Genomic DNA, 15,579 nt, shown 5'->3' on the forward strand with positions numbered 1-15,579 from the left:
TTCCCAGCCCTTTGGCCTAAACACAACCAGGGCAGGGCCGTGGAGACTCTGCTCCCAAGTCAGGCTTTTGCAAGTTGGCACCTTCAGGCCGGGCGCTGCCATGGCTCCAGACCTCAGCCCCCACCTGAGCACCGCTCCCCCTTGGCAGGTCCTCTTGGGTACTTGGTAGCTGTTTGCCTCCATCCCCACATTTGTACACTGATGCAGTGATGCAGTCCTGCCTGAACAGAGAGGGAGATCATGAACCCAAGGGGCTCACCCTCCCCTGGGCCCCTGGTGACTCTGCGCTCGGGCTCCCCCCACCACCATGTCCCCATCTCATCCCATCCAAATAGGCTTTTTTTCTTTCTTGTTAGGGCCGCACCCGTGGCATTTGGAAGTTCCCAGGCTAGGGGTCAAATTGGAGCTGCAGTTGCCGGCCTACACCACAGGCACTGAAACACAGGATCCAAGCCACAACTGGGACCTACGCCATAGCTCACAGCAACTCTGGATCCCTAACCCACTGAGCAAGGCCAGGGATCGAACCCAGTCCTCATGGATCAAACCTAGTTGGGTTCTTAACGTGCTGAGCCACAGCAAGAACTCCCAAGCAGGCTTGAGAACATTCAAATTAAGATATGCATACTGGGAGTTCCCTGGTGGCTCAGTGGGTTAAGGATCCGGCATTGTCACTGCTGTGGCTCAGGTTCCATCCCTGGCCTGGAAACTTCTGTGTGCTGTAGGCATGGCCAAAAAAAAAAAAAAAAAAAAGATGCATACTGAGGTCCTTCTGTGTGCCCAGCCCTGGCATAAGTGCTACCTTCAGATGGCCCCGCATACCTGCTCTGTCTTCTTTGGGATCAGACAGGGAAAAGCAGTGAGCTGAGAGAAGGCCACGGGCACCAGCTGTGGCCAGATGTGTGGGAGGATGCTCAGGATGTTGGTCACCACATGGAAAGAGCCGGTCAGCTCGGCACGCAGGAGAGACTGTCGTTCCCCAGATCCTGGCGGGGCTCTGGGCACTGCTAACATGAGGTCCCCCAGGCCAGGCCACTGTCCCTCCCAGTGAACCCCTCACTCCAGTTCCTCATCGAGTCCTCTCATCCATCTCTTCTTGCTCAGTTCCATAGTTCTTGTGGCATCAAAGGGAAGATATGTCTCCAGAGGCCCATGGACCAGAGTGTTGGAAAATCTCGGGGCAGACAAGGGAGTCAAATTGAAAGGTAAGGGGTTTGGATGGGGCTTTCCACTGACTGTGATTTGAGATGCCTGGCACCCCGTTACCTGCTCCAGAGACCAGACCACCTCCCTCAGACCTGGGTGTGGCCTCAGAATCCTCAACGCAACTAGTGGCATGCATGGGCAGGGGGCCACCTCTTCACCATCCCTGCCAGGCAGCAACATCATTCTAACTTGCGACCGGACATTGGAAGGAAATTGCTAGAGTTGTTCAGCAGGCGGTTCTTTTTTCCACAAAAGTATCAGCAGAAAAGTAGCTCAGTTCGACACCCCCTCCTCCAACCCAGTTCCTGCTCCTCAGATTGATCAGGGGCCCTAACTCTTTCTCAATTTTCCAGCTGATATCCAGCATTTTTATAGCCCTTGCAGCTTGCAAAGCTCTTATTTGAGGTGTTCCCTTTGTGGCTCAGCAGTTAAGGAACCTGACTAGGATCCATGAGGATGCAGGTTCGATCCCTGGCCTCACTCAGTGGGTTAAGGATCTGGCGTTGCCGTGAGCTGTGATGTAGGCCAGTGGCTACAGCTCTGATTTGACCCCTAGCCTGGGAACATCCATATACCATGGGTGAGGTCCTAAAAAAAACAAACAAAAAAGAAAGAACAAACTCTTATTTGAGAATGTGTGTGGCAGGTCCAAGGTCACACAGCTCTTCTGCGATAAAGCCTAGCCTAGACCCCACGGAGAAGGAGCCAGCCAGGGCAAAAATGTCAGCACTTCACTGTCATCATCACAAACTGTGTTCAGAGAGAATCCGCGAGGAGGTGGAGAGGGGAGACAGAACAACCCTAGACAGTAATGACAATGTCCAGTTTCTGCTGCACAGTCTTACTTGCCAAGTAATGTTCGGCCTTGCACCTTCCTGAAGACAGCCTCTGATGACCTTAATTATTCATGAATAAGAGTTTAGGAATTGAAGATTAGAATTTGGATCCTATCCTATAAAATTGGATTGTGATGATCATTGTACAACTATAAATGTAATAAATTCATGAGTAATTAAAAAAAACCCAAAAACGAAAACAAACAAACAAAAGAACAAAGTACCAAAAAAAAGAATTTGGATCCTAATTTTTCAGAGTGCTTAGCGGCCACGGCACCCTAAGTGCACAGCACATGAAAGCTAGCAGCCCATCCTATGAGACCTTTATCCCAGGCAGTTTTCAGAGAAAAATCAGAAACAGTGGAAGTCCTTCAAATGAGCCAAAAGAGAACACAAGGAAAAGAGAAGCATCTTCTCCAGCCCAACCCTGAAAGCATTTGGGGGCCTCTGTCCTTTCAGTTAAGACCCTGTTGGAGTTCCCTAGTGGCTCAGCAGATGAAGGATCTGGCATTGTCATTGCTGTGGCTTGGGCCGCTGCCATGGTGCAGGTTCGATCCCTGGCCCAGGAACTTCCTCATACCACCAGCTTGGCAAAAATAAATAAATAGAAAATAAATAAAATAAATTGAAAAAATAAATTAAGACCCTGTTGCCAAAAGCTGATGTACATAAAGATGATGGAAGACAAGGGACGTTTTCTCAGCGGTGATGAACGTGTGGTGCCTGCCAGGTCAGGTGGGTCCTGAGTGTAGACATGGACCCCCAGCTCTGAGCTTCGAGATAGAGGGCTCTTAGTGGGGCTCAGGCGTCTGTCGTTCTGCTCTGGGCGGCACCATCTGTGCCCTGCTCTTGGGCAGATTCATCCACTTCTCAGAGCTTCCTTCTAAAGCCACAGGAAAGAAGTTCCCGTTGTGGTGCAGTGGAAATAAACCCGACTAGTATCCATGAGGATGTGGGTTCCATCCCTGGCCTTGCTCAGTAGGTTATGGATCCAGCGTTGCCGTGAGCCATGGTGTAGGTCACAGATGCAGCTCAGTTCTGGAGTTGCTATGGCTGTGGTGTAGGCCGGCAGCTGTAGCTCCAATTGGACCCCTAGCCTGGGAACCTCCGTGTGCCACGGGTGTGGCTCTAAAAAAATAAATAAATGAGGAGTTCCCGTCGTGGCACAGTGGTTAACGAATCCGACTAGGAACTATGAGGTTGCGGGTTCGATCCCTGCCCTTGCTCAGTGGGTTAACGATCCGGCGTTGCTGTGAGCTGTGGCGTAGGTTGCAGACGCGGCTCGGATCCCGCGTTGCTGTGGCTCTGGCGTAGGCCGGTGGCTACAGCTCCGATTGGACCCCTAGCCTGGGAACCTCCATATGCCGCGGGAGCGGCCCAAGAAATAGCAACAACAACAATAAAAGACAAAAGACAAAAAAAAAAAATAAAAAATAAAAAAAAAAATAAATGAATGAATACAGCCACAGGATGAATGCCATCATCTGACAGATAGGGACACTGGGCTTCAGAGAGAGGCAGAGACTTGCTGTTGATCATAGGGTCTGAGATCATAGGATCTGCTTAAAAGTGGCTGGGGTTCTTGGGAGGTCCCTGGGTAAAGTGGAGCAGGCATCTGCACGGGTGGCCAGGAGGCTCAGGGGAGCCCCTGTGTGTGGTCAGGTACCATCAGAGGCTGGCACAGAGTTCTTCCCTGGAGGACAGTCCAGTGCGGCCAGAGGAGGGGGTGCCTGGTGGGGTGAGGGGGCTGGGGAACCCTGGAAGGCGGTGGGGTGTGGCCACCCTCTCTCGAAGTTTCTGCTCACGGGACATCACTGCTTTCAGAGCAAATGGCATTCGTCGGCTTCAAAGGCAGCTTCCGGCCCACCTGGGTGACTCTGGACACGGAGGACCATGGTGCCAAAATCTTCCAAGTTGTGCCCATCCCCGTGGTGAGGAAGAAGAAGCTGTGAGGACGGCTGCCACCCGGTGCTGCCCCACGGTGGACTCTGACAGTGGACTCTTGGCGGCAGCCCAGCCCTGTCTAGCGACTGGCTGGGACGGCCAGGTGTCAACCCTGATGCGCCACGAGCAGGAGGTCGGAGAGCCCTGGTGCTGCCACCTGCTCCTACTCAAGTGTCTACCTGCAGCCCCGGGGGGGCGTGGGCTGAGGCTGGAAACCTTTCCTTTCCTGCAGCCTCTTGGGTGCTTCTCTCCTCTCTGTGCCTCTTCAGTGGCGGGGTGGGGACCACACGAGGAGACCAGGGCTGTGCTGGCCACAGAGGTCCACTTTGGCGGCAGTCTTGCTCCAACTAGGAGGCAGCCTGGGGTGGGGGGGGGATGGGGCGGGGTCATTCACCGATGCCCATGCTCTCAGCACACACGTAAGGGTGGTAGATGCAGGGAAAAGAGCCCTGGTCCTAAGGAAATCTTCACTCCTCTAAGCAAGGACTAACCTCCATGGGATTCAGAGCCAGCGCGCAGACAGAGCGCGCAGAGACGGAACCCGCCACCCTTTGGGAAGGGTGAGCCTGTCTCCGGAGGGCCTCAACCTTCCTGGAGACTTGGGGACCCAGGTTGGGAGCGGGACTAGGTGACTTTTAAAGGCCCTTTCAGTTCTGAGATGCCACAAGTCTGTGGCTTTTCACATTGTGCCTGGAACCCAGCAGTGGGTGAGAACATTTCTTTGAGCTGCCATCCATGATGCTGGGCGCTCGGGGCATTCAGGATGAAGCGGGAAAAGTAATGCTTAGGGCAGGGGGCTCGCAGTCCGGCAGAATGGGCGGCTAGGTGTATGTGCCCTCTGATGCCAGGTGGAGAGAACGAAATGAGATGGAAAGGAAGCCAATGCCGGTTTCCAGGGGAAAGCTTATGTACTCGGGTGGGTCAGGAAGCTTCCTGCAGGAGGAGGCCACAGGGCTGGCAAGAATGAAGGGCAGGGGTATTTGGGTGGGCAGGGATGGGGCAGCCTCTGGAGTGGTTCAGAGGTTGAGCTCTTCCTGCCAGCAGCTGCCAAAGCTGGGTGACTGCAAAGCCCTTTGCCCTCAACTTGCTAGCCCAGCCATCATGCAGGAGCAGGCTTCAGAAGGGAGGGATGGAGGCTCAAAGGGTTAAGGATCTGGTGTTGTCACTGCAGTGGCTCAGGTCGCTGTTGTGGCACAGGTTCAATACCTAGCCCAGGGATGTCCACATGCCATGGGCACAACCAAAAAAAAAAAAAAAAAAAAAGGGGGAAGAATGGAGGGCTGAACCAGCCAGCCCCACCAGTGACTCCAAGAAAGGGTGGAGTCAAGTTGAGAAAGGTGAGCTCCCAGCCACTCTGGGGCCCTGAGAGCCCTGCAGAGCCCCGTGGGTGTGCTCACACCTCAGTGGCTGGGGCTCCAGAGCTGGAAAGAACCTTAGGAAATATCTAGTCCAAAGCTTTCATCTTAGAGATGGGACTGATGAGACCCCGACAGGGAAGAACCACACGGCCAGGGCAGGGCCAGGACGGGAGCCCCACTCCCAGCACTTGCTGCCACACCACACTGCCTCAGCAGCCATCCTGGGTGTCCAGGCACTTCTGGAGGAGCTTTCCAATGCGGGCAAGTCCCCTTGAGGGGAAAAACAAAATGAGCAGAATAGAAAGAGAATTGGCGGATGACTGTTTCTCTCCGGACCCTCTACGCACACAAAGGCGCCCTCCTCTGGGCTGTGGCGGTCCTGCAGACCCCCACTTGGCTCAAACGACCTGCCTTCCGGAGCGGCCTCCCGCAGCTGCCACAGCTCCGTTGGTGCTACTGTCTCTGCAGGTCTTGCAGGTGCACCCAGCAGTCAGCGTCAGGGCACACGGACACATCTTTGGTGAGCCAGCTAGGTGGCTTTCTGAGGTCTTGGAGAGCTTTCGGTCCACCCAGGCCCTCTCAGCCACTGCCTCATAACTTGCCTTCTCCCTTGCCCACCTTGGAGAAGCCAGGAGAACTGGAAAAAAAACAAAACTGTGGTTTATACTCTCCTGAGGGACCAGGGTCACTCTGGGTTTCTTGGTGGCTGCACCTGTCCCCTTCTCTGCCCCAACCACAAACTCTTTTCTTCCTTGGCTCCATCTGCCCAGCTGCAGCCATGAGACTCAGCCTGCCGGTCCACTCACCAGGTTAGGCCAGCTGCCCAAGAGGTCCCACTAACCAGGTCTTTCAGCTGCTAGGAGGTGACTGTGGGTCTCCGCCTCTTAAGACAAGGCAGCTTCAAAGGCCCATGTCCCAGGAAGGGCCTCTTCCAGACAGATCAGAGGCCATGGGGAGGAGAGTTAAAATGACCTCATATTCTTCTTGTCTTTAGCTCTGTTGAGTTTTTCTGAGCTCTTAATGCAAGGGTCTCACACTGTGAACCGCTTAGGAGGAGATGGCCTCAGATGGCTGGGAATGTTGACTGTCTTTGGTTCAGGAATGTTGCCTGTCATGGAAAAGATATCTATTTGAAAATCCTCAGAGTTGTCCATATGTCTAACAGCACAGGATCTGTGCCGAAGACTCTCCTTCTAAACCATTCACCAAGAGCCAAGTCCAGGCATGTTCTTGGTAGCACAAATTTTCTTAATGGCTTAGAAAATTGTTCTTGTTATTCTGTTTGCAAGCATCAAAATGAGTTAGGCCTTAAAAACAAACAAAACAAAACAAAACAAAACAAACACACTCCTCTGAAATGCGTGTCTTTTTCCTGTTGCCGAAATAGCTGGTCCTTTTTCGGGAATTAGATGTACAGCGTGTTTTGTATGTAAACATTTCTTGTAGGCGTCACCACCGTGAACAAAGATATATTTTTTATTTATTTATTCTATATGCACTTCGAGAAGTCGTTGTCAGAGAAATGAAGAATTGTCTTAAATGTCATGTTTGGGGATGTCCTTTGGACCGCTTGAAAGGGGTATACCCAGAGCCTTCTGCTTGCAGCAGAGGCCATCGGCTCTGATTTGGAAAATCTTGCTGTACCATAGTAAACACACAAAGGATGTCACCCTCCTGTCTGCTTGTTTTGTTTTCGGTTAAAGTGGGCCTTGTTTTAAGCCAGATAGCTAAGGAAAATAAGATTGGGGAACTCACCCTTAGGGCCGGTCTCTCACTTCTTCTAAGAACTATTCCTATGTCATATCCTACCTTGTCTTGCTCCAAGGGGGCGCCCACGAGAGCACATGGAGAGGGTCCTATAAGAGAGATGTTACACACAGGGCTGGCCACATCCAGGATGGACCATGTCCTTCTTCTAAGCCATCGGTAAGCTGTCAGGCTGTCTCTGAGGCCAAGCTGGTGGTCAGCTGAGTCTGGACTCGAAGCAGGACTGTTTCTTCGTCATGGGCACAGTTTGGTCAGAGGCCAAACTCGGTATCTGAGGAGAGTGTGAAGACAGGTGGAGAATAGGTTCAGATCAAGCTGTAGGACATGAGGAGTAGAAGTAGGTTAGAGGGGAACCCCTAGGCAGAGGTGAGAGGGGCTCCGGGGACAGTGTGGCCATGGCGGGGGGGGGGGGGTTGGGGGCGGGTCTGGAGAGGGGGAAAGGGAGAAGCTTAGAACAGGGTGAATGGATTCTAGAGCTGTGCTGTCCAGGAAGGCAGCCATATGAGGCCACCTAAAGTGGAATTTACTAAAATGAAACAAATATTCAGTTCCCTGGTTGCCCTAGTCACATTTGAAGTGCTCCATGGCCATGTGGCTAGTGGTTACCATGTTGGACAGGGAAGATATAAAACATACCCATCAGTACAGAAAGTAGAGTTCCTGTTGTAGCTCAACAGGGTAAGGACCCAGCATCGTGTCTGTGAGGAGGCAGGTTTGATCCTTGGCCTCGCTCAGTGGGTTAGGGAACTGGTGGTGTGGAAAACTGGGGTGTAGGTCACAGAGGTGGCTCAGATCCCACGTTGCTGTGGCTGTGGTGTAGGCCAGCAGCTGCAGCTCCCATTTGACCCCTAGCCTGGGGACTTCCATATGCCACAGATGTGGCTGTAATAAATAAATAAATAAATCCATACCGTGTGTGTGTGTGTGTGTGTGTGTGTGTGTGTGTGTGTGTGTGTCTGTGTTGAGTCTACTTGAAGGCGCTGGCACTCGACCAGTGTTATCAAGTTGTCAATAAACGAATACAGTCATCCCACAATATCGGCAGGGGGTTAGTTCCAGGACTCCCACCAAAGTCCGAGACACTGAAATCTGAGGACGCCGAAGTCCCTTGGAGTCCATGCTCTGTATCTGCAGGATCTGGATCCAGGGATTCAGCCAGCCTCTGACTGTGTAGTTTTTTCCATCTGCGTTTGGCTGAGTCTGCAAAGGCAGAACTCACGGATATGGAGGGCCGACTCTAAGGCTGACAGAACAGCCTGAGTACCCTAAGTGAGTTTGCAGTGGAGAACGGGTGGCCCCTGCTCTCAAGAAACTTCACCTGGAGAGAGAGGTCACATTTGTATAGTCAGGCAGCAAATATTTTTGAGCACCTGCTCTGCCAGGCATGGCACAAAGAGGAACATTAAAAAACTCCATGGAGGAGTTCCCTTCGTGGCGCATCAGAAACAAATCTGACTAGCATCCATGAGGACACAGGTTAGATCCTGGTCTTGCTCAATGGGTTAAGGATCCAGCGTTGCTATGAGCTGCAGTGTAGGCTGCAGATGCGACTTGGATCTGGTGTCGCTGTGGCTGTGGCTGTGGTACAGGCTGGCAGCTACAGCTCCAATTCGATCCCTAGCCTGGGAACCTTCATATCTTCATATGCTATGGGTTGAGGACCTAAAAATACAAAAAAAAAAACCAAAAAAAAACCCATGGAGACTATATATATAGTCCCCATGCCCAGTGAGTGGTGGAGCAGAGCTCTGAGGATAAGAAGGAATAAATGCCTGGAATAGCCAGAGGTCAATGAGTAGAAGTGGGACTGGAGTTGGTCTGGGAGTCAGGGTCAGATGAGGGATGGGGCCCTTTCATAAAAGGCACAGTCTTGGGGGAGGGAAAGTAACTAGAGGTGTGGGCTTGAGGATGGCCAGGCATAAATCAGCAGTCATGCGAGGGATGGTGGGAAAGTGGGTTGGCCAGACACTGGCCAGGTTTTAGGGACCACTGGATTTGATGGGAAGGGGTCCCAATGACTCCTTAGCCAGCAGTTTGGCTGCTTGAGTGATGCATAGCCCACTGGTTGAGTTGGTGAAATAGAAGAGGCATTTGGGGAGGCTCTTGTCCTTTCACTATCCTCCCCTGCTTCCCTCCCAGAAAACAGGAGCATCAAAAGCAATAAACAGCATCCATGAAAGTGCTTTGCAAGCTGCCACTCTCAGCGTGGTTCATGGACCAGTAGCAGAAGCATCAGCCCAGGGCTTGTTAGAAAAGAAGCATCTCAGATGCTCCCAGATCTGCTGAATCAGACTCTGAACTTTAAGAAGAGACCTGGGGCTGTTCTTGGCATAGTAACATTTGAGAAGTATGGCTTTAAGGATGCAGGGAGTGGAGGTCCCCTTGTGGCTCAGCAGAAATGAATCTGACTAGCATCTATGAGAACGCAGGTTCAATTCCTGACCTTGCTCAGTGGGTTAAAGGTCTGATATTGCTGTGGCTGTGGTGTAGGTTGGCAGCTGCAGCTCCACTTCGACCCCTAGCCTGGGAAATTCCATATGCAACAGGTGTAAAAGAGGCGAAAAAAAAAAAAAAAAGAGAGAGAGAGAGAGAGAGTATTTGGGTGCCCTTCCTAAAAAATTATTCCCAAGGTACACTCCAAACCAGAAAGCAGCAATAAAAATTCAGAATTGAAGAAGGGGGAAGAGGTAGCAAAAAAAAAAAAAAAAAAAAAAAAAAAAGCTGGCAGTAAACTCTGAAGTCAGTTATACACATAAAAATATTGAAATAAGCTTTATAAACACAGAATTAAGTGCCCAGAGCAATCTTGAGATAGCCGATCAGTATTATTCACAAAGGAAAGTTGGGTTTCCGTAAACCCAGAATGTAATAATAAGCCCAGATATGAGGGTAAGTGGGCAGAAAGGGAAGTTATATTAAATTCCTCTTCTTGTGTTGTAGAAGGAAAATGTCTTAGGTTGTTGTGGACATTGAGAGTTTTGAAATTATAGGTTTCAGAATGAAAATGAAAACCAATGTGGAGTTCTCCCCGTGGTGCAACAGGTTGAGAACCTGGTGTTGTCACTGTAGTGGCTTGAGTCACTGTTGTGCAGGTTCGATCCCTGGCCTGAGAATTTCCGCATGCCCACAGGTGCAGTCAAAAAGAAAATTAATATCGTAGCCTTTATTTTTATTTTATGAGTGTATGTATTTCCTCTTTAGGGCCAAAGTGGTGGCGTATGGAAGTTCCCAAGATAGGGGTCGAATGGGAGCTGCAGCTGCTGCCCTATGCCACAGCTCATGGTAATGCTGGATCCTTAATCCACTGATCAAGGCCAGGGATCAAACCCTCATTCTCATGGATACTAGTCAGGTTCAAAACCCACTGAGCAACAGGAACTCCTAAATATTGTAGACTTTAAAGCAAGGCTCAGACCTGGCGTTGTTGTGGCCGTGGTGTAGGCTGGCAGCTGCAGCTCTGATTCAACCCCTAGCCTAGGAACCTCCATATGCCTTGGGTGCAGCCTTAAAAAACAAAAAACAAACAAACAAGCAAACAAAAAAACTCAATAATTCCATCTACTGCCTCCCACCCCCGCCCCACATAACAAACATACACAAGAGTCCCTGATCCTAGATTTCACCTACCCTCTCCTTGCCTCCCCTTCTTAACCCCTTCATCTCTCCTGGTAGAGCTGTTCTCTCTCTCCACCCTACAGTGACCTCACTGTGAAACCGGGCCTTCTTCCTTTTTGATTTCTCCAAATTTCATGAACACAAGAAAGTCACTTGCAGCAGAATTTTGCAGAAGGTTTGGGAATACAGCATAGCAACAGCTTAAAACAGAAGATGAGCCATCATTGCCAGAAAGTTCCTGGCCCCACCCCCCAGCTCCCCCAGGCACACACCTTAAGTAAATTTCCAGGTGGGGCAGCTTCTGGAACAGAAGAGCTCTCCTCCCCGCATCTTGCACTGTGGCTCTCTCCCCACCTAGTAAAAAACAAAATTGGCCCCGAGCATTTCTTTGCTTATCTACTCACTTACCCAGGCTGCTCAGCAAGGCAAGAACTATTTCCTCGGTTACTACCTTTTAGCAGAGACTTTGCAAGCATAGTCTCTCTTTAACACCATCAAGTTGGCAGCAGGTTGTCTTTTCTGAGGACATGGAATGGGACTTTTTGAGGACAGCAGGTGACAGTTACTGGCACATTCTGAGCTGGAGCCTCTAGGCGTCTCTAAAGGACCCGGTAGGAGATGGCTGTACTGGGTTCCATTACTATGCTCTGTCACCCACCTCCAGACCCGAGAAGAGCCCGTTCACTGAAAAGGGGATCCCCTTGTAAATTGGTAAACCACAATGGAAAAAAAGTATAGAGTTCCCTTAAAAAACTAAAAATAGAGGAGTGCTCTTGTTTCTTGTGATGCAGCAGGTTAAGGATCTGGCATTGTCACTGCTGGGGTTGCTGGTGTAGCACGAGTTTGATCCATGGCTGGGGAGATTCCACAGGCCCCAGGCACAGCCAAAAAAGAAAAAGAAAAAAAAAAAAACCCAAAAAACTAAAAATAGGAGTTCCCATCATGGCGCAGTGGTTAACGAATCTGACAAGGAACCATGAGGTTGCAGGTTTGATCCCTGGCCTTGCTCAGAGGGTTGAGGATCTGGTGTTGCCATGAGCTGTGGTGTAGGTCGCAGATGCGGCTCGGATCCCGTGTTGCTGTGGCTCTGGTATAGGCCAGTGGCTACGCTCCGATTCGACCCCTAGCCTGGGAAGCTCCATATGCCATGGGTACGGCCCTAGAAAAAGGCAAAAAGACAAAAACAAACAAACAAACAAACAAAAAAACTAAAAATATAATTACTGGAGTTCCTCTCATGGCTCAGTGGAAACGAATCTGACTAGCATCCATGAGGACACAGGTTTGATCCCTGGCCTCGCTCAGTGGGTTGAGGATCTGGTGTTGCCATGAGCTGTGGTGTAGGTCGCAGACATGGCTCAGATCTGGCATTGCTGTGGCTGTGGCTGTGGTGTAGGCTGGCAGCTACAGCTCCAATTGGACCCCTAATCTGGGGACTTCCATATGCCACCGGTGTGACCCTAAAATTTAAAAAAAGAGCAAAATAAATGAATAAGTAAATAAATAAAAATAGAGTTATCATATGATCTAGCAATCCCACTCCTGGGCGTATATCTGGAAAAGGTGAAAGCTCTCATTGAAAAGATTCATGCACAACAGCGTTCACTCCAACATGAATTCCAATAGCCAACACACGGAAACAATCAAGGAGTCCATCGATGCATCAGTGGATGAATGGATAAATAAGATGTGGTAAATATATACAATGGAATACTACTCAGCCATGAAAAAGAATAAAATAATGCCATTTGCAGCAACACAGATGGACTTCAGAGATTATCACACCAAGTGAAGTAAGTCAGAAACAGAAGGACAAATACTATACAATATCACTTACGTGTGGGATCTAAAAACTAGTACAAATAAACTCATTTACAAAACAGAAACAGACACACAGACACAGAAAGCAAACATATGATTACCAAAGGAGAAGAGAGGAGAGGGACAAACTGGGAGTGTGGGATTAACAGATGCACAGTACTGAACATAAAATAGATAAACAACAAGGACCTCCTGGGTAGGTAGGAACTATATTCCATATCTTATAACAAATTACAATGGAAAAGAATAAAAAAGAATATAGATATGATATATAGGTATATTATGTATACCTGAATCACTTTGCTCTACACGTGAAACAAACACGGTATTGTAAACCATCTATACTTTAAAAGAAAAAAGAAAAGAAATAAAAGAGAGATTCCCTGAAGGAAACTCCGAAGAGCAACGTGTGCCACGGGGGTTCCTCTCTCTCCAGGGCGCATCCCCCTAAGCCAAGTGGGGGGGGCCAAGAAGCACCCCCTTAGGGTGATTAGGAGTATCTGCAGGAAGAAGAGGCTGATATTTTACTTCTCAGTTGGTGCTTGCTGAGCCCCTAGACCACAGGCCACCCAGTTGCTGCCAAAACTGGGGATAGAATTCTCTGGTATCTTATTTCCCTGTCATTTGGGAGAGTAGAGGCTGAGGGCACCTCTGCTCTCATTCCTGGGGTAATAGAAGGTGCAAGCAGGCTGGAGCTGCCCCTGGTTCCCAGGGCAACAGCCAGCAGCCTCTGGCTAAAGGCCCCTCCACCCACTGGCTGGGCAGGGATGCGTGAGGTTCCCACACAGTGAGAGCACGTCCACCAAACTTAGCGCAGGTGAGCCAGCCTGAAGGGACCCTGCTCTAAATAGCTGCCTGCTCAGATGAAGGATATATGGCAGAAAGAGGCCATGGGGCATCTCCAAAGGCAGCAGCTGAAGGAGGAAGTGGCGCCTGCCACTAAATAGCTGCCTGCTCAGATGAAGGATACATGGCAGAAAGAGGCCATGGGGCATCTCCAAAGGCAGCAGCTGAAGGAGGAAGTGGCGCCACTGTATTCAACAGGGAAATGAATTGCTTAGAGCAAAGTGGGTTAAGGGATATCTGGGAAGAATCCAGAAGACACGAGGTGCCAAAGAGCCATACAGCTGCCATAACAGAGGGCACTTAAGGACAGTTTATATTAGCACAAATCATCGAAGACCTTTTACCCCTCTTCCTCAATGCCCCAACCCTGCAGGTGCTGTAGGAATGGGGAGCCATGGAGAAATGGAGTGGGGGAGTTCCTGCTGTGGCTCAGCTAGTATCCACAAGGACCCAGGTTCGAGCCCTGGCCTCGCTCAGTGGGTTAGGGATCCAGCGTTGCCATGAGCTGTGGTGTAGGTTGCAGACGTGGCTCAGATCTGGCATGGCTGTGGCTGTGACTGTGGCCGGCAGTTATAGCTCTGATTTGACCCATAGCCTGGGAACTTCCATGTGCCGCGAGTGCAGCCCTAAAAAGCAAAAAAGAAAGAAAGAAAAAGGAAATGGAATGGGAAGCAAGATGGAAGAAGAGAAAAAGAATAGCCTCCTGACTTCCTCACCCCCGTCTCCCCAGCAGGAGCTCAGAGACAGGGCCTGAGTGGGATCGAGCAGTGGTGGGCAGGTAAACCGGCTTTAGGGGACAGGAAGCGAGAGCCCAGGTTTGTAGCCTTTGCTGATGTTCATGGTGTAAAGACTCCCGTCAGGGCCAATTTCAAGCCACAGTGTTTTAATGGCCAGATCCCAAGATTCCTCTCTATTTAACCACAGGTCCTGCAAGCTGGTACTAGTCGGCCTCAGTGCAGGTGGAAGGCTGAGTCAACAGAGGGGAGTTGAAGGCAGTGTTGGGAAAAAAACACACAGCTCTGCTGGTTTGTCTTCTTCAAGACTGGCTTCTTCAAAAAACAATCACAGAGTGGAAGGGAAGAGTATAAAAATTCAGAAGTTCCTGCCGTGGCTCAGCGGTGACGAACCCAACTAGTATCCAGGAGGATGTGGGTTCGATCCCTGGCCTTGCTCAGTGGGTTAAGGATCCAGGGTTGCTGTGAGCTGCAGCATAGATGGCAGCTGTAGCTTGGATCCAGCGTTGCTGTAGCTGTGGTGTAGGCCGGGTTGCAGCTCTGATGCGACCCTAGCCTGGGAACTTCCACATCCTGCATGTGCAACCCTAAAAAGCAAAAAAAAAAAAAAAGAATTCAACTCCCCTGGAAAGAATGATGTCAACTCCCTTAGAAGAAAGAAGCTGGAGTTCCCTGGTGGCTTAGCAGGTTAAGGATCCACTTTGTGGCGTGGGTTTGATCCCTGGCCCCGGAATGAAAAAGAAGAAAGAAGCTGCTCAAACAGAGTTTTGCTTGTTTACATCTTTTAAAAAGATCCTTTTTTCCCCTTTTCCCACCCCATCTGGTGGAATAATGCCACAATGTTGGGGACAGAGAATGCTCCTAAGCAAAACATCAAAGGCAAAATCATCAAGATCGGTTCGTAGGATGACATAAAATTATTAAAATTTAAAATTCTAAATAATCTTGAGAACAAATAAATTGAAGAAAGGAACTTACAGTATATATCCTAGGCAAGAAGTTAATCTCTTTGGATGTGCTAGGCATCTTCTTTTTGCCCCCAGATTCACTTCCATGCCCTGCTCAGTACCCTAGAAGGCTGACCTGAGCCATTAACAAACAGTGCATTGGTCCTTTGACTTCCTGTTGGTTCAGCCAATTGGAGGCCCCTTCAGGAGACAGAAGGGAGGGAGCAAAGTGCCTTGTCAGGGAATTCATTGCAGGGCTCCCGCCTGGCCAGTCTCTTTGGGTTGGCTGCTTCCCTCTAAGGCAGACAGGGCATCGGTCAGGTGCCCTCCCTGCCGCAGTCTGCCTGGATCCCAGTAACTGCTCTGGCACCTGGGGTCTCTGAGGGTTGGTTACTGCTCTCCACATTTGCAAGCCCAGGATTACAGCACTGCTCCTTGTTGGGGTCCCTAAACTTTATTCACATGTTTGCAAACAGTCCCTTCACTAAAGGACTGCTCCTACGCT

The 15,579-nt window shown here is 50.1% G+C and overlaps 1 protein-coding gene across 5 annotated transcripts in view; it reads left to right on the top strand.

Moving 5' to 3' along the window:
* CEMIP (cell migration inducing hyaluronidase 1) overlaps window positions 1-7,013 on the top strand; it is a 170,225-nt gene extending 163,212 nt beyond the window's left edge. For all 5 annotated transcript variants that reach the window (XM_084968398.1, XM_021098863.2, XM_021098867.2 and 2 more), the window contains 2 exons: window positions 1,105-1,205; window positions 3,867-7,013. In XM_084968398.1, coding sequence (XP_084824524.1) covers window positions 1,105-1,205; window positions 3,867-3,994 — 229 coding nt within the window. In that variant the 3' untranslated portion in view covers window positions 3,995-7,013. The remainder of the gene's footprint in view (window positions 1-1,104; window positions 1,206-3,866) is intronic.
* The last annotated feature ends 8,566 nt before the right edge of the window (window positions 7,014-15,579 follow it).

Source organism: Sus scrofa, chromosome 7 (assembly GCF_054392235.1).
Source record: "Sus scrofa isolate SSC_HxYL_T2T_F1_AM1 chromosome 7, Sscrofa_HxYL_maternal_Yorkshire_Landrace_v2.0, whole genome shotgun sequence".
NCBI lineage: Eukaryota > Metazoa > Chordata > Mammalia > Artiodactyla > Suidae > Sus > Sus scrofa.